Source organism: Apteryx mantelli, chromosome 3 (genome assembly GCF_036417845.1).
Source record: "Apteryx mantelli isolate bAptMan1 chromosome 3, bAptMan1.hap1, whole genome shotgun sequence".
Lineage (NCBI taxonomy): Eukaryota > Metazoa > Chordata > Aves > Apterygiformes > Apterygidae > Apteryx > Apteryx mantelli.
This window is the reverse complement of record NC_089980.1, coordinates 133,588,444-133,612,222: the sequence shown is the minus strand read 5'-3', so window position 1 is coordinate 133,612,222 and position 23,779 is coordinate 133,588,444. Positions and strand designations below refer to the sequence as shown.

Genomic DNA, 23,779 nt, shown 5'->3' with positions numbered 1-23,779 from the left:
CCATTTCATAAAGGAGTTCTATATATATAACCCATGCATGAAAAAACCAACATCCCTGACTACTCAAGTCTGCATCCTATTAGGAAATCCTTGAGCAACTGTGATACTTTAGAAACCCTAAAATATGATTTCAGGGTTTTGTATAAGGGAAGATGGAAAGTGAGGAGACAACAGACTCTGGGAATGGATTTTGCAAGACTGTTTGATAAGGACTCCAAAAGTAAAAGTGTAAGGAAGAGTTATCTATCTGGCATTTGATTGCTATTACACAACACAGAGAAGACCTTTTTTAGTAACACCAAAAGTGACTTGTCCTTCATAATGTATACAGAGTCTTAGGGTTATGGGAGGATTACAGCTCAGATCATATACCCATTTTGGTAAGGTATAATCTGAATAATGAAGGTTGTTTTGGCGGCAATTCTGATAATTCTTCCCCATTTCCCTGTGAATACATTTATTGGTTTAATGATACTCCCCGCACTTTCAAACGGTGGAAATTCTAGGAGAATACCATCTCTGAGCCAACTAGTTAGTCTCTGGCAAACTTGTCTCTCAGCTCTCCACTACGCACCTCTTGTACTTCTGATCTTTCCAGTCTTAGGTCTTGAAAGAAAGGATATAGTTCTGGTTCCATTTTCAAATGCTCGATCTCAGTCTTTGGTCTTCTCTTTCAAGAGCATTTCTAAATACCTTCACGCTTTTGTACTACCATGATATTTCATCTCTTTTCTAATGGAGATGGATATTAACTCCCAACGGAAGCTGATTACAGATTTATTTTTAAGTAATGTATTAAGTTCATAAATCATATCTTTCTTGTTTTAAAACTGTCAAAAAGAACATGATCACCTCACTAAAGGTTTTTGACTGTCTTATTTTCACATGGCAACAGTTGTCTGATAAGCCTTTTAAAGGTCCTGATCCCAGCTAGAAATCAGAACCAACTGGCAATCCTAGACTTTAAAGGACGACATCTTTCATCCCCTTAGCACCTCAGAGGACAGAATTGTGAAGATTACATTTTAGTTATATAGTTGTGCAGTGCCTACCATAATAAAAATACTGGTCCATACATATGATTCAGAGATATGACAACATAAATCAGTAACAGCAATAGATCTTTTATAAGCAGCAGCAGCAGCTCATCCTCACTGAGCATCTATTTGTTTTAACCAGCAGCAAAGCTGTCTCCTTCAAGATTTACTTAATTTCCACTGTTGATGTATATTTGAAAAGTTTGTTCAAAAAAAGCATATTGATGACTCAGCCTCAGGACTTGGTAATTTTGGTTCTTGCTGGAAAAATGCTTAGTAAATAGTCAGAAAAGTACCTCCAGTTTCTTTGTATAAGCATACTTTAAACATGAAAACAGTAATGTTAACAACTGTGCCATCACCTAATATAGCTGTTCCTTATTTTAGATAGGAGCCTGAATTTTCAGCTAGAAAAGTGGTCTTTGCTGCAAATAAAAATTCAAAAAAAAATCACAGCATTTATGATTTTAAAAACTTCACTTAACCACTTGACTGTTGCAAAAGTATCACGTAGAATTCTGATAACAAGAGTCAATTATTGTGCTCATTCTCAGCAGGTTTTCTAACAGCATATTTTAAAAGTGTATTTGTATGCTATGCCCTGTTTTGTTTAGGTTAATTTAATCAACATTGAGGAGAGAACAGGGATGACATTTATTAAAATTTACTATCACATGCAGCAGGAGGACTCACAAATATCTGAAGAGAACAGGATCAAAACTCAAAATGGTCTTGATAAATTAGAGAAAATGTGAAATTCACACTTATGTGTCTAATTTCATCCTGTTAAGACACAGACTTAGAGAATCAACCGTTTAAATAAAATGAAAAACTTTGTTGAGAACGGTAACATGGAAGAAAATCTGTAAATTAGAAAGGGTCACAAACTAAATGGGCGGTGGGTGTTCAACTAATTCTTGCAAATATTGTCAGGACTGCCAGATGCAGAAAACATAGCTTTTCCCCTTCTCACTGATGATGAGGGCTCAACTAAAAAACTTTTTTATATTTTGAGAGAGGAGGGAAAAAATTTCAAAACAGCCTGGAAGAAAGTAAGAAATCAACAACAGCTTTAGAAAACATGATCAATGTGAAGAGGTTAAAGGAATTGGGTTGCTTAGTCCCTATAAATTGACTTGTGATCAACTCTTAGTCACACAGGGAGGGTCAAAAGAAAATCAGAAGCAAAGGAGGTTTAAGATGACATGTTTTAAACTATTGACTCAGTTATCCATGGATGTTTTAGCTAGGTTTCAACTATGCCATGTATGCCACAACAGGACTTGCCAGCTTGGATTTTCTAAGGCTTTTAGGACTAGCAACAGTATTATGCAAACCTGGCTACACAGTTTCCAAAGATCAGCCCTGCTCTCTCTACAAAAAAAGAGTCAGCTATCACAGCCCTCATTTCCCCAGATAAACAGAGGAGTAACTCTAAGAACGGAAAAGAAGTTCTCTGGAATTGCCCCATCTTCTTCCCTAGAGAGTTGGTAACAGATTAGACAATTATCTGTCATGAATGTTTTGGTAATACTTAATCCTGTCTCAGTGACCCAGACCAGAACAACAGATTTTCTAGGTCCCTCCCAGTCTTACACCTCTTGTAAGGGCTTTGGCACATAGTCAAAAAAAAAGTGTGTCGTCACAAGAAAAAGTAGGATGCATCTTACAGTGCGTTGGCTACGCTGAAGAATGAGTTCAGGTGCCCACATTTATTCTTCAGCTAGATATATTCTACTTTCATTCAGGATAATAAACTACTTTGTATTTAGAGGGGTGAAAGCATGCGGACAGGAAAGTTCGACACAGCGTATAAGGCACTACAAGTTCACATCGCAGATTACCTAAGTGGAAGCTGTTTGCATGCCCAAAATCTAGCAATAATTCATACCAAAACAAAAACAAAAAACCCTACATTTCAATGAAAGGTTTTATTTACCTGTAAATAGGCCTTACTCAGCAAAATAATAAATCATGTACAACTATTTACACGTCAGTCCCAGCAAAGTCAATGCAACGTCACTAACACCCCGCTCAGGATCTCAGTCACAGTCTGAGCTATAGGTGTAAGGTATATATGGAAAATGTATACTGATCCTATGACTGAGTTCAATAAAAGCAACACGACCCATTCTTAATACAACAAAAACTCAAACAACGAAAACGGGAATCACTGCCACAAGTCCTTTTTCCTGTTGAAAGTGAGATTTAAGTTTCTTCAAGACAGCTTGAGTTTTAAAGCACCTGAATGCTGATTCAGCAGAGGAAAAAAAAAAAGTGCACATGCTAATTGTAATAACATCTTAAACAGTGGATCTTTTACATTATGCATTATGAAAATAGAAAACTCATAACCCAAAAGAAAAATTCTTTGGAAGGCTCCAGCTGCTTTGTACTGCTTCAGTAGCAAGCAGCAGCTACACTGTCAGTTTCCAGCTGCTTTTTTACAGTCCAATGGCACAAAATGGCTAGAAAACATCCCAGTGAACTCAGCAATGGGTTTTACTGCAGAGAAGTGCTGCTTTGGTTTATATAAATTTTATAACTCCTTCCTGCAAAAAAGTGTGTTTCACCTTTGCTATAAAGGACTATCCCTTGTTAATCTTAACAAAGAAGTAGCATGGATTTCAGAAGACTGATAGCTTTGCAGATATGTGACTTTATAATTTTTCAACTTCAAATCAATTTGAAGTTAATCCACCTTACCTTGATTAAGGTAAGTCGATTACTTTGAGAGGGAGGTCATAACCAAGACTTGGGAGATGCAAAGGTTAAGATACGAAGACAATTATGCAGAACCCTCAACCAGTAGTCTCAAAAGAACAGGACCAAGATACACTGACAGATGAAAGGAAAGACTGCACTAACACATCATTGGTTCTTTGAGGAAGGAAAAAAAGAAAACAAACAAAAAACCACAACACACTTGGCCTGTACATTTGGCAAAAAAATAAAAACACTTAAACACGCTGTTGCATCAGCTATTAGCAAATGTATCAAAAACAGCTTCCATGATCAAATTAAAATTGTAACAATTGTATTATATGAAAAAAAAACAACTGTAGAGTTTTAAAGTGTGCTGACATTCACTGATGTCCCACTTCTTCGAAAATCATCGTCCAAAAACCATTTCCCATTTTGTTGTTTGAATTTTAAACCCCCCTGCAATAAATTTTTCTCTCACTTTGGTTGTAATCGGTGGACCACTCTGAATGTCTGGGTGCCATGAGGGATAGCTACATTTTTATGATCAGCAGTAAAATATTCCCAATATTTTACAGTTTACTTCTACAAAAAGAAAGAAGCAAATCTTACACCTCTGACAAAAACTCATAAATATTATCCCTAGTGTAGTGTTAAAGTAGCAGCAACTGTTCTTGATGTTTTTATCAGCTCACATTTAGAGCAAAAAGAGACTACCAAAATAGCAATGACAGCTATCGGCAGCTGGAAAAGATCCTAGCTCTGCAGAAGGATTCGGTAGCAGTTGAAGGGACCGGAGGACCAAAACTGCTTAATGAACAGCTACAAATCCTAAGCAAAAAGATCATTTGATCTACCACAGAAATACAGTCATACAAAGCATAACATACACCAACAGTTTCAGAGAATTTTACAACTGTTTTGACCGATCATCAATTCAACATGTCAAAGGGCACTAAAGTGCCAAATGATTAGAACTACACACTCTTCAATTCCAGTGACATCAATGATGAACTACTGGTCAAAATATCTGTGATCAATTTGGCTTTTTCTTTTTTATTTTGTGCTTAATTAGACTTTCCAATGTAGTATCTTCAGCTCTTATCTAAATTTGCATACTGCTTCTGAAAGGCAATATGGAAAAGTAAACAGACTTGTGCCCATCTTAAAAGAAACTAGGCTTCTTATGTTTTCCTTCTACCCATTTTCCAAGTAAAAACGAGGGTTCAGAAATGCAACAACCAAACATTATAAAGCAAAGGGATTAAAAATTTACATTTGCTTGGCTTCCAGTGCATGTTCAATATTATCCAAAATATTTGGGGGTGCAACCCTGACTCAAAATTAACATATTTGTCGGAGAGTTAAGAGTAAGTGACAGAAGCAGTTAATCTGTGAATCTTCCAGAAAATGCATGACATTAGCAAGTTAATATGCATTTGTGGTATGTTAAGTAAATGTCTGAATATTACAAAACACTCTGACATTTAATAAGGATGCTTCAAAAGAAAGCTGCCCAAAGGAATTAGGTACAATAGATTACATATGTAGCCCAGTGCATGTGAATTGTTACTGAAACTAGCTACCAACACTTGTCTGTAATATTAGATGCTTAGACAACACCTGCTAGCATACATCTTGCAAAGAATGATATAAAAATCTAACTCCAATTTTATTTATATCCAGTAAGGCAAGTTTCTTTAGCTGTGTGTGAATGGAGGAAACAATGTTGCCAAAGACACAAGGCATCCTTAGTTATCAAACACAATTTCTTTAACTATATCAGCTATGTCAGTTAGAATAGAACAAATTTTACTGAAACTAAGACTAAATAAAAGTGTTCCAAGTACTAGTATCAAATGTATTTTCTGTGTTCTCAGTTAAAATGCTACCTATAGTGTCCAAGAGTTTCTGCCTAAGGCCTCAATTATCATTTGATAAAACAGTGTTATGACTTCCCTGTTTCAAAAGGGTAATAATAAGTCAAATGATGTCTTTCTCTCAAACACTGTGTTGCTATATAGAAAGCGTTTAAAGGAAGAAATGAAATGCCCAGTACAAAGTTTCTAAATCAATGATTAAATAAGCAGTTTTCATAATTCTGGTCTTTTTTTTTTTGATTAAACTAAAAATAAAAAATAGCTGGTAATTTGGGCTTTTGGTTTTTAACTATCTTAAGATTTCAAGGATAAATATAACCATTCTAACCCCAGTTCCAGAAATGCACTTCTCTTTGATCATTCAACACTTCCATGCTGTCTCAAACATAATTTTATAACTCATTAGGGGGAAAAAACAAAATAGCACCTCCTCTCTCCTTCTATAAATTGATCCCACAGGCGAGAAGGAGCTGGTGGATACTGACTGAGATGTCACTTTAAGTCAGCGCTGGGCACCGGTACGTGAGGGGCTCTACCCGGGCATGCAGAGTGGAAGATCCTGCCAGTGCAAACTCACAGGCAGAGCTTGTTTTAACACATTTCTTTCCAAAAGAGAGCCTCATTCTTGAAGGTATAAGACTGGCATTTAACAGAGAAACAGAGAATACGGAAATTTGCCAGCAAGCTACAGAGCCTCTCACCTGCAAGACACCAGTTACCAATCCAGCTGAGTTTAACATGTATTAAAGGCTGGTTCACCTTAATGGATTTTTACTACCTCCTATACAGGGCTTATTTGCAGTTTCAGTTCAGTAAGCATAAACAGACTTAGAGGTGCCTAGTCCAAGATCACCAGCGGATCTGTAACTCTCACAACACATCCCATTCAGAGACAATCACCATTTATACACCCGCAGTTTTTAAAGTTAATTTGCATACAGCTAAATCTAATTACGTAATTTGCATTACATGTTTCAGCACTGCATAAAATTTGATTTCCACTACTGATCTGCCAGCCACGAAAAGCAAAACTAAAATTGCTGAGACATGAGCAGAGGCTGCATTTTTGTGCATTAAAAACCAAGGCAAAAGACTACTATGATCACTTGCAAAAAAGTCAGCATTCCCACTCAGAAGGTAACACAGAGAAAAATGGTTTCTCTTATAACAAAGCTTAGAATATATAAAGAGAAGAGCAACACAGCCTTCATCAGAGACTACTTCAGATTGTTGGGAAGATTTTTAAGAGTGGTGGGTTTTTTTTCTTGGATAATTGGTTTGGTTTTTCTTTGAGGCAAAGGGGAGGCTTTTAAGAAAATGCATTCAAACAGATTAGCCTATTCCTGCATTCTAACATTTTTATTCCCATGCTTCTTCCCAGATAGCTAGACAAATAGATTAACTGAAAGTAAACAAAAATGTTAAAGAGGTATACATGCATTATATACATATATACCATGCAACAAAGACACAGATTTTCAATTAAAACTATGCATACTTTTTTTAAAAAAACATAAAAAATAGGGAGGAATAGAGGGATATTCTTCCATTCTTTCTAAAAGCTTTATCAATGCTCCAGTTTTACTCAGGCCTTTTCCTAAAAACATTATTTCCTTCATGACAAATTGCAGCCCTACAAAGGCAACAAAAATACTCTTCAGCCTTAATGTAACACAAAACATTTTATTTTAAGTGAGAATCAGATCTATAAAATAGTAATTTAGCATATTTTTGCATGAGGTACCTTTTCTATAAGTTCTTCAAAAAATAGATAATAAAGAATGTTGGGGTGGTGCTGGTTTTGTTAATTTAAAATCACATTTTTTCAGGGTAATATGCAAAATTACTCTGACATCTATGGTTTAAAAATACAGATTTACAGTAGTTTTGCAGTTTAGGAGGAAAAGCCGTCATAGGTATGGAGCCACATATTCAACCACATTGATACATACCTTCCATAAGGACTGTATGTTTCCTTCTCTTAACTTGGCTAGTAAAAGGGACTTTCCACAACATAAAAATTAAATATTCTTTAGTAATTTTAGATGCTGCTTAATATTAAGGTCTAGTCTGCATCTAGAAGTTTTTCCAGTGTAATTACACTAGCTTAGATATATTGGAAAAATCAGTTTACTACTGTAGGTTATAGCAGTTATACAAAGTAGGCTATAAAATAAGCACATGTTTTTCTCATATAGTTGTAGAGCAATCTGATCTAAGCTCTGGGCAGGTAGGTTGGACCAGATGACCTCCAGAAGTCCTCTCCAACCTCAATTTTCCTCTGATTCTGTTCTGGGGTTATTATTCTTTAAGTGGCATAGAAATATTGCCAAACTGTGTGCATGCGTGTGTGTGTGTACACCCATTTAATGAACATGTATGTAATACGAGCACACAGAAGAAGCATAGGCCTACCCCTCAGATAATTGACTTCCTATGAACACCTCAAACAGAATAAAAAGTCACACAACAACTAAAAATTGCAAGCTTGGCTGGGAGGAGGAATACCTTATCTGTGAAACGTGTAACAAGAACCTTTCTAATACAGAAGTAATAACTGTTTTAATGGGAAATAAATAGTTTGCCATTAAATTTATTATTTGTTTTCTCCCATGCTTTTAAAACAGTCAGAGTTATTTAGATTTTTGTGAAATTCAAATTTATTCCTATAAGTGGTTTTTTTGTTTGTTTGTTTTTTAATATCAGTGTATACAAATCAGATGTTTAAGCTATCTTGTATTTCACCAAAAGCACAAGTAACAGTACTCAGGCTTGTAGTAGCTATGCTGAAAGCTTTATACGCAAAACAAGGAGTCAAATATAGACTGATTCATAGCTAAGTATTACTATAGTTTCAAAACGAATAGTCATGCTTTATTTCAGGACCAAAATACACTGCTTCAAGATATTTTATCCAAATGACACTGAATCATAGCTAAGGGAAAACAACAGGATATCTGCTAGCAATATAAGCCGTTTCATTTTGAACCAGTCTATTTAACACGTTGTCATCTCCAGGGTCACCATAGAGGCTTATAAGGGTCTGCAGTATTGCCTCTTTCTTTCCCAAGGGGGTAAGACCATGGCATGGTTGTTGTCTTTTTGAGGAAGAAAAAGACTCGCACACAAGCAAGCCAGTGCTTCTTCAGAAATACTCATTCAGTCTAGAAATGGAGCATGATTCAAAACCACAACTACTCAGTTTTCTAAAGGTTGTACAAATCATGTTGGGGGAAAGGGGAGAAAAACAATCTGAGCTAAAAATAAGTAACAAAGAAACATTATCGCTCAGAGAAGGGAACATAAGGTCAGGAGCTGCTGCTGTTTGACACCAGAAAGTGTTCATAGCTTTCTGTTTGAAAACCAAACCAGGAAAAAAAAAGTCACCCCCACCAAATCAGGACAAACAAGCTGGTTGTTCAGCAAGCACATCATTGCTAACATTAATTATAAGAAAATGACACTATTACTTTGCAGAATAAGCCTAACATATGCCATTAGACTATCGTCATTCATGCCCTTTCTCCTCCTCCCTCTTCCTAGTCAGCCATGAAATCTGGTTGAGCAAGAAAACATCAAATAAAATTAAGAGTTTTCAGATCAAACCACTGTGATATTAGAGCACTGGCACTGGGGTCAGCATCTTGAAGTGCTCTCTGAAAGCCAAGCAAAGGTCTGTGATAGCTAATATTTTGATGTTTCTTGATCTCAGATGAGTCTTATTGACATTTCAGCCACTGAGTAATATCACAACTGCTAAATTACTATTTACCACTTCTTCAACTAAGCTGAAAGAAACAGTATTCAGTTGTTTCACAGTCACAGGCCAGGGTTCCCTTCTAATAACTGCAATGCCTTACTGCATCATTATAGAAGGTCCTACAGAAACACACAAAAAGATCAAATGCTAAACTAAGTGATTTAAAATCAAATTCAAGGATTAATAATAAAAAGAGTGAGATACAACAGAGGTATGAAAAAGTAAATGGAAGAGTAAGTAGAAGGAGTAATCTGGATGGAAATGCAGAGTATGGTGATAATATTAAGGCCATTTATATACCTAGGTATATATTAAAAAAAAAATCACTTGATGGTGTCACTTATTTACAAAATACAATAAACTGTGCAAGAGAAGAAGTTACTTCATCATTAGTTGCTTTATTGTAAGTTCCAGATCCAATGTGGAATTTGAGGAGAAAGTAATCACCTTTCAGACCAATTTAGGGAGAACGTCATGATCTAAATTACTATGTTGAAATCACAATGACAGAGAAAAACACATTTCGGTAGCCACTAAGGGCTACATTGTACCTGTGAAGAGACAGTCCTGCACCAGAAAGGCAGACATAAGCACCAGTCCAGCAAGAGCTGAGAAAGATCATACAGGCTTTGTACCTTATGAAAAAGGATAAGGATTGTTCTACAAAGCCATGGAGCAGCCAGCTGACCTAGCCGGAAAGAATACCTGCGTGAGAAGACTACTCCGAGTCTGCTCAGCTGCTTAGGACAGTGAAACTTGAAGAGAAGTTTTCTTCTTCTCCTTCTAATTCTGCTCCCTTGTGCACATTCTAACTGTGAGTGTTCAGTTCACAGTCTGATACAGCCGTAAATAATCCTGCCGAGTGGAATGACGTCCGAACGAAAAAGCAGAGCGTAATTACAGGGTCTAGTTCCCTATTGTGCTGCATGGATGAATAATGTTCTGCAACAAGGTTAACTACTGACACACACAGTCTGCACGGTCAAATTAGATGCGACTACAACAAATAAATTGAGATTATGAGTTATGCAAGCAGATGCAGTTTAAAGACTTCCACAGTAAGAACAGACACATCCACGGTCGTAGCTGTAATTAAACTGTATTTTCAATTCAGTCTGCTAATACTGCCGCGTTACAATTTATTACACTAGGGGGAAAAATAGAAAGTGTTAAACATCTATGGTTAACTTACTAGCTTATGGTTTAATCACTATTCAGTTGCAATACATGTACGTCTGTCTTCAATAAGTAGGACAGTTCATTTCCCAATTCAAAAAAAGTTTCCTTAGCTGTTACCTGATACATTAAAGCTGAAACTGTAAAAACCTGAAACCAAGAAGTTATTGCTAACTTCAGAATCTTGTAACCATACATTTTAAAAATGTTTCAATATATTAAAAAAAAACAACAATCAAGCCTAGGACCTACTTAAGAAGTTGTATATAATTAGTTACAAGTTACCCAAAGCTTTTCTGCCAAGTAGTCTAACAGTCACAAGCCCCAAGCAACCTTCAGGTTCTCTTGATACCTTTAAAGGCCAAAGTTTTTCCACACATCACAGACTAAATGCCAATCAAACAACAGTGTTGCTCTAGATCACCTAGTCCAATGCAGAGACAGAGGATCTTTAATCTGTCCTACATAACCAGTGCCTGTCTACTGTGACAGATACATATATGCACACTCACACATATATATTTTAAAGTTTTATTTTTCAAGAAAGTACTAAACATACTAAACTATATTTTCATACCTGGTAACTGGCTCATCTAACTGCCAAATTTAACTTGTCTCCCCCCACTTCTGTCCTGATTTATTTTAAGAAAATTGCACCTTGAACTTAGAATGAATAAGTGAGCAGAACTGTATGTATTGTAACCTACCTTAAAGGAACACTTACTGTAGTTAAAAGAATAGATGTGAAAAATTAACTGCAAAACCCACATTAACTTTGAACTGTCAAGAGAAAAATATAGCACTAGTAGAGCAGAAATATATGAGAGATACTTAAGTCAGATAAATGCTAAACTTCAGTTAACTCTGTTTACAGTAAAAAACAGCATCTAGATTAATCTCTCCAGCCTTTCCCCATAAAAAAAATCCTTTTTTTTTTTTTTTTTTTTTTAAGAACTTTGAGTACAAATGTAACTTTGAAATTAGTTATGGGAAAGTTCCTTCATAAGTTTCTAAACAGTTTCAGTAGTTTATTTCCTCTATATAGAGGAGTGCTCAGGAGCAGCTCCATACTTCAGTTAACATCTTCCATCTCCTTTTTCCCCCTCTTCATGAGCAGAGACAGGATATTCAACAAGAAAAGAGACACGCAAGAGAAAAAAAGTATATTTCAGATGTGAGTGTTGACACTAATAAGGCCCAAGTTCAGATTGTTTTTCAAGTGAGCTCTGCTACTAAAAGAAAATGAAATCACAGTAAGGGAGATTAAAATAATTACACTTAAAAATGAAGTAGAGAAACACGGTAGGATAAGAAAATAAGTTTTAAAATAGCTTCTCCAGCACTCAATTTTCAGTTCTTGTGTCTTATTATCAGTTTTCAGAACCCCAGCAAACCTTCTCAAAGAATAAAATCCTGTTGTGCTAAGCACTGCACACAGAAACAAGAGACAGCCTCTGTCTTTGAAAGCTGAAAAATATCATGTGAGATCAGCAGCAGGAAGAGTTGTAGTAATTTCTAATAAATGTTCTTCTACTCCATCCTAGCTATAAAAAGAAAACTTAATTCTGTTCCTAGTTTTCTGTCTCATACCACTCTTGCCTGAGATATTAAATAAGGCAGACAAAAAAAGCAAAGCACTAAGTAATAAACAAGTCTGTTGTCACTGCCCTTCCACTGTCTCTTTACTTAAGAAGGAAAAAAAAGTCATGTCGGCAAAGGATTGCAGCTCAGGAGGCTAAACTGGTTATTTTTGAACAATGCAATCTCAGCAGAATTCCGGGTTCAAATATGGTAAACAAGTATAGGACAGAATAGAGAAATTCTTTACAATCCCAAATTACAGCTTGGTTAACCAGAGCGCTCCCTAAGCCAGGTCATTACTGCTGTTCCACTTGCATTCCAGAGGAACTATCCAGAGTCAGATGCTTTTACTGAGCAACTTCAAAGCAGAGAGAGATAAGCCTAAGAGTGACTGAAGCCTTAATAAGGTATTGGAGTACTATCAAACCTCTTCATATAGGCAGATAAAACAAATGATTATTAATATTCAACTCGAGTACACATTTATCATGGGTTGCATGCTATATAAATTTTGGATCTTTTCATTGAAAACAATCATCTAGACTGTCTATTCAGCCTAACTTCCTAGTCACTATAATCATTTACTTGTTTCACGTAGAAGAATCAAGGTCTGCATATGCTCTGCATTCCAAGAAATCTAAGACATATGAAAACCAACACTTAAAAACCCTCTTTTTCCTGGGGAAGAACTGAACCTGGCTTGAGGGCAAACCTCATGAGAAACGGGGCATGAGGGGAATAGCAGCTTTTACATTTATCCTCACTAGGGTCAGTTAGTCAAATGAAGCTTATACATCCGGGTGTAACAGAAAAAACATACAACTAACGCAAAGGAATCAAGGCCATGTTTTAACAACAGACAACTAGACTTACCAGCAATGAAGCCCGTTATCACAAAGAGACCTATGAAAACCTGTTCGTGTTTTGAAAACTAGGATAACGACTTAGATGTTTTCAGAAACCAAGTAGCAGGCTTAGTGTAACAGCTAAAAAGAACGACAAAGCCTTTGGGCAGCTGAAAGTCAGATAAAGAACATATTGTAGAAGTTCATCTTATTAATTCATATATGGAACACTTCTTAACTAGGTAAAATTTTCAACAGTAAGTTATTTCTTGCAGTCAATACAAAATGCATATTGGATTTTTTTAATTAGGATGTAATCTTAATGACTAAAAGTATTTAGATTATAATTATTCTGATACTCAGTGCTGGACAAACACACAAACATAAGCCAATCTGGCAAAGAACACCTATACACATCAAAAATTTTCTTTAATATAAATATGGCTTGTATTTCTTCAGCAGTAAATGACACGTTCCTTGAACTTTCTAACTGATAAGAAAACATTATTTTAGCATATATAAATACTGTTATTATTAAACAGCATTGGCATTTCTGTATTTGAAAACATTTAAGACCCAACGTCTCTAATCAGAAAGGCTGTGCTCAGTACTTGAAGAAATCAAGTGAGATCTTCAGGGGCCTTCAGTGCTGAACTAATCCTAATCCAACTCAAGTCAGTGGGAGTTATCCAACTACATTAATGGGAGAAGAGACAGTTCAGAGATCATGCCTTGGATAATTTTATGGCACATTTAAAACTTTACTACATCATTCCTCAAGATACTGTTACCTCAGAATGGATGAGAAAATTTAAATAAGTGGAGTTGAGAGTTCTAAGAACATTATTCCCTAAAAATAATTTATAATTGACAGGTTTACCAAAAATAATAAAACGAATAGATTTTTCAAGATCACAGTGTGTACAGGAAGAAAAACAATGTCCATGAGTCTAAATAAAAGTTTGCTTGATTTAGATATTCAGTGAACAACCAGAGGTCTACCACTGCTCTCTACAATGAGAATGATCACAAAAGTTGGTTCCACAACACAGTGGGGTTTCCACTGATGAAAACACAAGAGATAAGAAGTTATTACTTAAAATGTACTTCAGTGGAAATCCTTCATGGTTTGAAATACGGGGGGTTATTCTCCATAACATTCTAGCTTAACTTTCTAGCTTATCATTCTAGCCCAGAAGTATTTTGATGTAAAAAAAGCAAAAATAAATAATTAAATAAATAAGGAAATAAGAAGAACAGAAGACACATGACTCTAATCTTGTATTCGTTTTGGCCACTTACACAATATTCTCTAGTCCCTTTCCTGTAGGCAATTTTATGCAGTACAATTGGTAGCATTACGAACATCATAGTTCACTTCACAAATACCAGTTAACCTTGATAATATGACATAAGACTAGTGACAGAACAAAGACGAAGCCTATCTCACTTTCCCCCCTATTTCTTGAGCTATACCCCATGCCCCAAAGTGACTGGCAGACACCACTTACCAGCTTTAGAAATTTCTACAGGCATTTCATGAGTTGATTTCTCAGCATTAAAACTATATTGTTAGTTTTTGCAATTTTATTAATTTGTTCTAACAAATGGTGATGGAGAGGATGAAGAAAACCTTTAAATTTTTTTCAATTTCAGCACACATTTCTAAAATGAACATAAGAAAACAAGCTTTTTCCATGCTCTGATAACTCTGAGCTGGATGAAATACGCAGAAAGTTTTTCAAATTTACCTTTATCATAAACTACTGAAACTTTTTGTCCATCAGACATTTCTTAGAGAGTATAAGCATTGGAAAAAGACACTATTAAATCATGGAATGAAAGTTACTCTTAACTCAGATTTGTTGCCTATGTATGGCCCTGTACATAGCTAACTATCAACCTCTAACATTTTTGTGGCATTCACTACCCTTACAGCTTTAAACATACCTTCAAATATACAAATATTCCTTATTAACTTCTTGTCCTATTTTCAACATACCTGTGCTCAGTATCAATTATTCCTTCTACCACAGTTTACTGGAGAAAGAGATACTGAACACACCGAACTGTTAGCAGATGCCAGTGGATTGTGTGTAATCTTTATAGTGTTCTCTTAATGAAATCTGTTAATCCAACAGAACAAAACAACAGGAGATTTCAGCAAAACTGATGACCTCCGCTTAGCTTTTCCTTACTCAACTCTTCTTGCATACAGATGAACAATGACACAAATACGCACACAGTCACCAACCTATAAAATGCAGAGGGAAATAACAGGAAAAAAAAAAAAGATGAATGCTGAGAAATATTCTTGTAACAGGGATCATATCTGTCCAAATCTTGGGATAGTTATATATCTAAGAGCTCTTCCTTAATGAAATGAAAGTTTATGGCAAGTCCCAATTGTTACCGAGGCTTTCTCATAGTTTTCCACATTAAGAAAAAATAAATTATAATTCATTTATATATATCTTTTTTTATATTTATAAACAAAAAGGAAATGCCACGCTTTTAATAAGATCTGTATTGCACACTAACATTGTAGTGCATTACAAATGGTTATAAGCTACAAGTTAAAACAAGTTGAAATAAGAATTATAGAACTACTGTATTTTTGCTGTCTAGAAAGAAACAATCTACTAAGCAGCAGTACTAAACTGAATATTATGTTAATGAATTCTATTCTTTTAATGGCAACTACAGCAAGTACGCTTCGATTATGTATTTTTAGAAAATGTTGACATCAGAAAAGCATCCCATTTGAGCAGATATTTAAGGTTCTCTTCCCATAACTGCATCCTTGCAGCTACTTCCCCGCACGGCAACACAACTCCACTGACTTCTGAAAGGCTTTAAACGGCACACTCGTGAACCCACACAGATAATCTGTAAGATGTGGGCTGGGGCCAGAGGAACAACAAATAAAATCAGTTCCTCACATATCTGCACCTTGCTCTGCATTAAAGCCAATTTGTAATATAAGCAAAGACAGGAGTTACAGCTTATACAAAATTTATATCCAGATCTTCCCAAGCAAGACTATAAGCAGCCACACAATTAGCCAACGAGCAAACTAGTGCAGTCTTTGATGACAAAACTCCTTCTTCAAACACAAGCAATCAGAAGATCTAGTCCTGATAAATATATCCATTTACAGTAGTCCCTATAAAAACAAATGGTTCCGACTAAGCAGTTAAGGGAAAATAAGACATATTCTATTATGGAAAGTAGTTTTTCAAAGAACTACATTTTCAACCTTTCACTTAAAAAGCCTGTTACAAAGCAAACATGTTTTGGTTGACAAAAAAATTTTTTTCAGGCCAAATATTTGGTTGAAGAAGATCAAAAAAAAATAGATGAGACAAAAAAAAAAGACAAATCTGAGAAAAAAATGCAGAATTCATGAAAAGAACAGCACTTTCAACCAGCTTGCATTATTGTAGTAATATTGCCCACCATTGCCCACCTAGGAATCAGCATGTTGTGGCACAAAAAACACAGTAGACATGAAAACAGATTCTTCAACACTAAAGAATAAACAATTAGTACTTTATTCACATAATTCAAAGACTTATCATGAATTTAGAGCCCAATCCTACAATTTTTTAGTTGTCATAAAATTACTGAAACACGCAAAGCTAAACACCGGGTCATCTGCAGAATCAGAGTTGTAGGCGACTGAGATGCATTGCTATATGCAAAATAGTTTCAAGTATATACTTGCCATTGGAAAATTTTTACTTTTTTTTTTTTTTTTTTTTTTTTTTTTTTTTTTTAAGTATTCTGTTGATAATTTAAACTAATCTTGAGCATGGCTTTTGTTTCCTGTGTATACTAGTTTTGAGAAAAGAATACAGAATCAATAACTTCTGAAATAACTTAGATCAAAAGGGTCACAATAATCAGTATTTTGCATTTTTGTAATTAGTTAAGAAAAAGCTTAGATAATCAAGACATTTTATTAAGGGGAAAAAAATCTCTCTTCCTCTGAAATTGTTCAATAAAAGTGTTTAGAACCTTATGGTTTCCAGTAAATCATACTTATAGTAGTACTTAAAGTACAACACAGATTACTTGAACCACATTACGAATTCTGACTGCTACTGTGAAATCATCATGGTTGTGAATCTCCTGGACAGAACTATAACATAAGTGCAACTGACCTAAGGTTAGGATTTAATTTAGAAACAGGTTGTAGATCAGCCAAATGAAATTATGTAAAACAAACCTCAGTAAAAGGCACTAGACGTGCTGAAAACCTTTTTCAAATTAACAACCACTATTATAAGTTTGATGGTTATGTAATAATATACACAAATAGAAATAAAGGATGTGTGAATCAAAGCAAAATCTACATATCATTATGTTCTTTTAAATGATTATATGAATATTAAATTATTTCAAAGTCTTAACAAATAAAAGTCAAACATATCAATGTAAAATATAGTGCACCATAAATTGATGTTTGTGAGGCCTGTGACAGTCTGCTATATTATTTTACTTACCTCTGTACTCCTCTAAAAATAAACAGCATACTAAGTATTATCACCAGCTATACCTAGAACTATTTATGTAGGCATTACACATCATACAGAATGGAATTACTTCCAACAAATGCTAGAATTTCTCCAAATGTAAGCAGTGGTAAGCATCAATGCAAAACCAGAACTGTTTTATTGGTAATTTGAAAAAAAAAAAAAAAAAAAGCAGCTAAGCATATTATAAGAAAGATTTCTACACATTTTAAAATAACTTTTCTGCAGTATTCTGTGATTTCATGTTCAAAACACCTGTACATTTGCTGCCTTTTCAAATACATCAGAAAAATATTTGCAAGCATATCATAAAAACCCCAAAAGAAGTCAGCTCAATCCCTAATGCTTGGTTCAAAAAATAGGTATATAATATATGCAGCATATGAATAATTTCATCACCTTAAATGGGGTTACTCACAAGTTTAACATTACACATAAATTTAAGCATCCTGGTAAATCAAACACTGACTCAACACATGAATGCTGCATGCTGCAATCTAATAAAAGATACCACCTTCAAAGCGGGAGGCACTCTTACCCACAAACTTCCAGATCTCACTGCTGGGTTATACCACAATTTGATATTCTACTTCAGAAAGATTGTTTCTTTAACTTCCTTCTTCCTTTTAAGTCCCTAAAATCCAACAGGATATTTTTTAATATCAGCAATGACCACCAAAGGCCATTCTAGATTAAGGTCTAATGTTCCTGTATGACTTATTTCTCAAAAATTCATCTCCTTACTGCACACGTTTCTTAACGGGCAGGACAAGTTACTGTTAAAACTACTCCATATAGACTGTCCAAAATAGGTCCAAATAGTACTCTACCTCACAGCAACACAGTATGCAGAGATAGTCCCTATTTTCTTTAAGAAATATGTCACCTTTTTTGCACTGTATTCCTCCAGCCTTCAGTATTTCCCAGGTTCTTAAGATGCCAGCATGGAATTGTTATGAACTGCTTAAAAGGGAGAATCTGTAACTTCCTATATTATGCAGTTTATAAAAAAAAAAAAAAAAAAAAGTGTCAGCTTCTGTCACAGACTGGAAAGTTCATTTAAAGCGGTAACTTCATTTTGCCGTACAGGCCAAAAGAAACAGCTGTCATTTTTTCTCCACATGGTAGCTCTTTATCATTTAAAAATTCTTTTTTTCCAGCAAACAATAAAATTTAATTTTCAATGTGCTCATTACATTCAAGGAAATTCTTCAGTCCTTACTAGTTCAATGAAACTGCTTGTGAAAAATATTATTCTAAAACACAGAAGAGCTGTTTGTATAGCATTCAAAGTATAACTGCAGGTCTAAAGCAAGAGGAAAATGTCCATTTCTTCCATTTATATGGCCAACAATAACTTTTACATTCTGACAGAACCATGTGTATACTGGCGGGGAGGGTAGTTTCAAAATACTTATCAGGAAGTGCACAGCTGAATAAAATTCAGGCTCCTCAGATATTGAAGAGATGCATAGGCTTCTTTAACTACTAAACCTCATGTCTGTGCTTTTTCTTTTCTTTTCTTTTTTTTTTTTTTAAAAAAGCACAGTTGCATGTTCTCCCCAAAGAACATCACATGTTTTTCAGTGTAGATGACTATAATAGATGTGAACAATAAATAAATAGAATTCTGTTGGTAGAGGGAACTAACGTTTTCTATCTGAAAAGGAACTCTATACAGAAAATCATTTGATTTGTAACAAAAAATGTACTCATCTACTTTAGACAATTCAGTGCACAGGAAATAGATCATTATCTCATTTACATTATACTGAAAAATACTAGTGGAATGTATCACATGCTCCACCTACAATACTCTTACAAAACCTTAAGCGCATTTAACAAGTTCTCTCTTTCACTTTTAAACAGGGACCGCCAATAAATTCTACAACGAGTTAGGGAATTCCTTTTATCTAAATTGCTATATGGGCACTATGCATCAGAAAACGTTACATGACAGTGAAGGTGAGTCTACAACATATGATAAAATGAGTAATACGTCATTATTCACCATCATTTATTCAGCATCCCAAATTCCACATCTCCTAAAAGCGGCAGCAAGTGACCAGAGGAGACTGTTAAGAACAGGCTGAGCGTGTGAGAGAGGGGAAGGATGGCACAAGACATGAAAAAGGTTTAAATCATTCTTATATATCACAGTCATGTCCATAACTGACAAAAAAAACAGTCCAAACGTAGCCTAAAGTGACCCAAACCATCTCTTACCTTCTGAATGAATCCTTCACAACCACCAAAGTTCGAAAAGGGAATATCTGCTTGATTTCTCTAGTGTGTCACAGTAATACTAAAACTTTAAGTATTTCCATTACATTAAAAAGCCAAATGCAATGCAATGCTTATCCAGGTAAATAATTCTAATCTGTGGAGGCTTCAGATACTTTAACCTCTTTATGGAAGAAAACTGCAGAAAAAAAAAGTATATAGAAACCTTTAACTTTCCTCCTATTAACCCCAGTTCCTACACCATGGAATGCGGAAGGACAAGAGTGGAACATTTAAGATAAGAATATTTAAAACTTTTTAACTCGTATAAGGCAGTATATTAAAAATCACAGTCCCACAAATGAATATATATTCAACAACAGTTACTAACGTAAAATGACCAAAAGGATAGCATCAGGATAAGCATCAGGATAACACTCAGGATTCACCCATAATTTCAATAAATAAAATTTCCCTGTCTTTAAAATATAGTTACAGATCTAATAGTCAGAAGATGGCTGCTGTAACTAGTTTGATTTAGGTACAACTTACTAAAAAATAAATAAATATGAAGAAACACAGTAAAAAGAAGCTCTCAAATCCCCTCAATATTTAGTGTTCTCAAGGATCTTGCCAAAGTAAAGATCAGTAGCCTAAAATTAATTCCCTGTTAAGTCCATCCTACTTGACCTCATCCTATCTTAAATGACATCCTGAATAGTCTTCCAGAGCTATGACTTTAGCAAAAAGAGCCAAAGATTACCACTATCTTTTGAAAGAATGGATTTATGTTTTGGTATTCTGGGACTAGCTTTCTTCAGTTCATTTTCAACTCTGACAAATGCACACAGGAAAAATACTTTAAGATATTTCTGCAAGATTTCATAAAGCAAAGCTCCCTTTTATGTGCAGCTAACATGCATCCTCTTTCCCTCCAGTAAGTAACATTCATAATCATTAATTTTTTAAAAATGCACATATTTAGATCTGACTCACTACAGTCTAGTTCTTTATCTGCAAGTTTAGAGGTTAGATATTCCTTAGCTGTGGGTTGAAATGTTCTTTGAAATGCCTGATAAATCAGGAGTACCAATCCACAGGAAAACAAGCTCATTACTTTGAGCTCTTCTTTCATCCTTTCAGCATGGTGTCTTGTCTTGTACCATATAAAAGGGGGGGAGAGGGGGGGAGTGTCATACAGTGGCAGGTCAACCTTTCTGATAAATAGTTTGCTTTCCATCAAATGAAGATTTGCAGCCAGCCCAGTATAGCAGGTTACTAGTTAAGATAAAGACTTCACAGAAGGAATCCTCCTGACTGACAAAACCCACCTGTTTATATAACTTACAAGATTTTAGAAGTTGTAAGCTACAAAATTTTCTAATATCACAGCTTGGAGGACTAATTAATTGGGTTTCTAAGATTACAGCGTTAACTTAAACAACAAATAATTTGTCTTTGTAACAACTTCACTTCCTATCAGCCAAATCCCAGTTATTTTCAACTGTTCCATATCTTAATCTCATCATGAATATTATCATCTCAGTAGTCTTCCTTTCTGTATCAGCATTGAAAGACAATACAAGATATCGTTTAAATAAGCATATATGACAATACAAAACTTAACTTACTTTGATGAAAGACTGACAAACATGGGCATCACTACAAGACCTGTTTTTTTATTTATCTAAGTCACCTTTAAATGTTTTCCAAACCAGAATTAAAACACTAGCAGTTCCACTGCTAATATCGGTTGCTTCTGCTTTCCCCATCACCTCCATAGACACTTTCTAATGCAGAGATTCCCAGGTATTTGGGCAGATAACTTACATCATACTTTGCAGTTCAGGTGTAAAGCTTGTTGATTTTCCTGTGCCTCTTCCACTGCTCGAAGAAGCAACCGTTGACATCGGGCTAGCCACAGTGCTGCTCATCTGAGTAAACAGAGAAACAACAGCACTTACAAATATATTTCATTTTAAAGAGAACACATGGAAAAACAGTAATGACTACACATCACTTCACAAAAGTGTAAGTGCTTTAAAAATTCCAAGGCTAATTCTGTGCTTCATACAGAACTTCCTAAGGCCATAACCTTAAAAGCACCAATGAAAAACTATTAAGATAAAAATCACCGTTATTCTTATATATATGGTATTCACAGGCACCAGTACCTTGCTACTCGAAACACACACTTATATTCTTAGGGTATCCCAAGCACGAGTAAATCACTGAGGCCAAGAGGAATAAAACAGAGTTCTAGAAAAATCAAATTAAAATGTATCATGCCTTCATGAACACTGAGATCATCAGATTTCTTTTAGAAATACCAGGTCTTTCTTAGGTCTTTAAAACGGAAATGTGTTATAAACAAAGAAGTGGTACCTGCACATCATCATAATACCTACATGACTAGAGGTGCTATCTTTATATAAAATATTTTTTAAGAATTTTGTATAGAAAAGGCATAAAAAATTCTAAACCAAACCCTGGACAGTTCTACTCTTATTCTGCGAAGTATTAATCTAACTCACATACCTTTTCCCCTTTAATAAAAGGCAAGTCAATTATCTTTGAATAAGTTCATTTTTTAAAATATCATAATTTTCCAAAAGACTGACTAATCAAAGTTTATCAATTTACAGAAAACTCTCTCCATATAAAATAGGAGATTTTGTTTTTCCCCTTCAAGGAATTTTTAACAAAGAGCTGCACACACCATGCAAGTCACCTGATAAACAGAATATATTCCCATTACATTTCTTCGTCTTCTATCTGGTTCGCTACGCACTAGTAAATGTTCAGTTATACTGCTCAATTCTTGTACTATTAGCAGCACCAGTAGTAATGATAATGAAAAGCAGATGTTAATATGATCTGTTTTCAGTAAGACCTCTACAGAGATATTATCTTTTTCCACTTTAAAATTTTAAATTTAAGATAGATTTCTTTTCTAAAAATCTAGAAGTACAAAATCAGATTTTTACCAAATGCTATTACAAGCATTGCAGTCAATCACATATATTATGCTTTAAGAAACCCTGTAATACTCTAAATACAAAGTCTAAGGTCTTCTTAAAAAGTAACAACAGAATTAGTATTTTAAAAGGCTAATGATATAATAGCATATGGATGGACCAAAAATAATAAAAAATTTATGCATTTAGATGTAAGTTTACTTTTTTTTTTTTTTTAAACGCTTTCAAGTAGATTTTACCAGACTTCTGTTTATCTTCAGGCAGATTCTAATTTAGGTCCCCATCCTGCAAGCACTTATGCACATGTGTAACTTTAATCACATGTTTACTCCCACTGAAGTCTGATTTTAATCACATGAATAGTTACACACCAGACTTAAGTGTTGGCAGGATCTTGCCATAATCAGCAGTTACCAAAGAGTCATATAATCTAAACAGTCAAATTAGTGAGTTTAAAAAAAAAAAAAAAGGTAAAAAATACATCTATAACGTGGAGGAAGCTGACAGCGTATTCCTAGGAAAGTTCTACGTGCACATCAAAGGGAGTGACAGGGAGGCTGCGATTGAACCACGTACCATGAAGAGTCCAAAGATTTGGAAATTTATACTTAGTCTATGGGTTTTGCATATTTTACTGTTCATTATTTGATTGAGACTAATCATGATCCATTTAAGCAGCTATTTATAGCTAGTACCATAAGTGTCAATATTCTTAAATAAATATCAGTACACTGTAAATTCTATAGGACTAAGCAGTGTCTTAAAGCGTTATTTAAAACCATGGAAATTTTTATGCAGAAGCTTCAGACAAGAAAATTCTTCTGTCAGGCAAACTCCCACAACACCCTCATTTTTCTTTTCTTTTTTCCCCCCTGCATTAATTGTAATCATCAGTACTCCCATTAACTTCATTGGATCTGTACGTATAATTAAGACTACATGCCTTTAAACATCTGCAGAACCTAGACCACATAGTTTGATTTTTGATTATTTGGGTTTATCGTTTGGCAATCAATATTTCATTACACAAACAATAAGGTCCCAAATATGTATCATGC

The 23,779-nt window shown here is 34.8% G+C and overlaps 1 protein-coding gene across 3 annotated transcripts in view; it reads right to left on the bottom strand.

The window, feature by feature from the left end:
- The window catches only part of SUPT3H (SPT3 homolog, SAGA and STAGA complex component), a 284,434-nt gene that overhangs the window by 252,918 nt on the left and 7,737 nt on the right, over positions 1-23,779 (bottom strand). For 2 of the 3 annotated variants that reach the window (XM_067294403.1, XM_067294404.1), the window contains exon 2: positions 21,574-21,677. In XM_067294403.1, coding sequence (XP_067150504.1) covers positions 21,574-21,677 — 104 coding nt within the window. Of the gene's footprint in view, positions 1-21,573; positions 21,678-23,779 lie in introns of those variants that run through there. The other variant, XM_067294406.1, reaches the window with a different exon arrangement.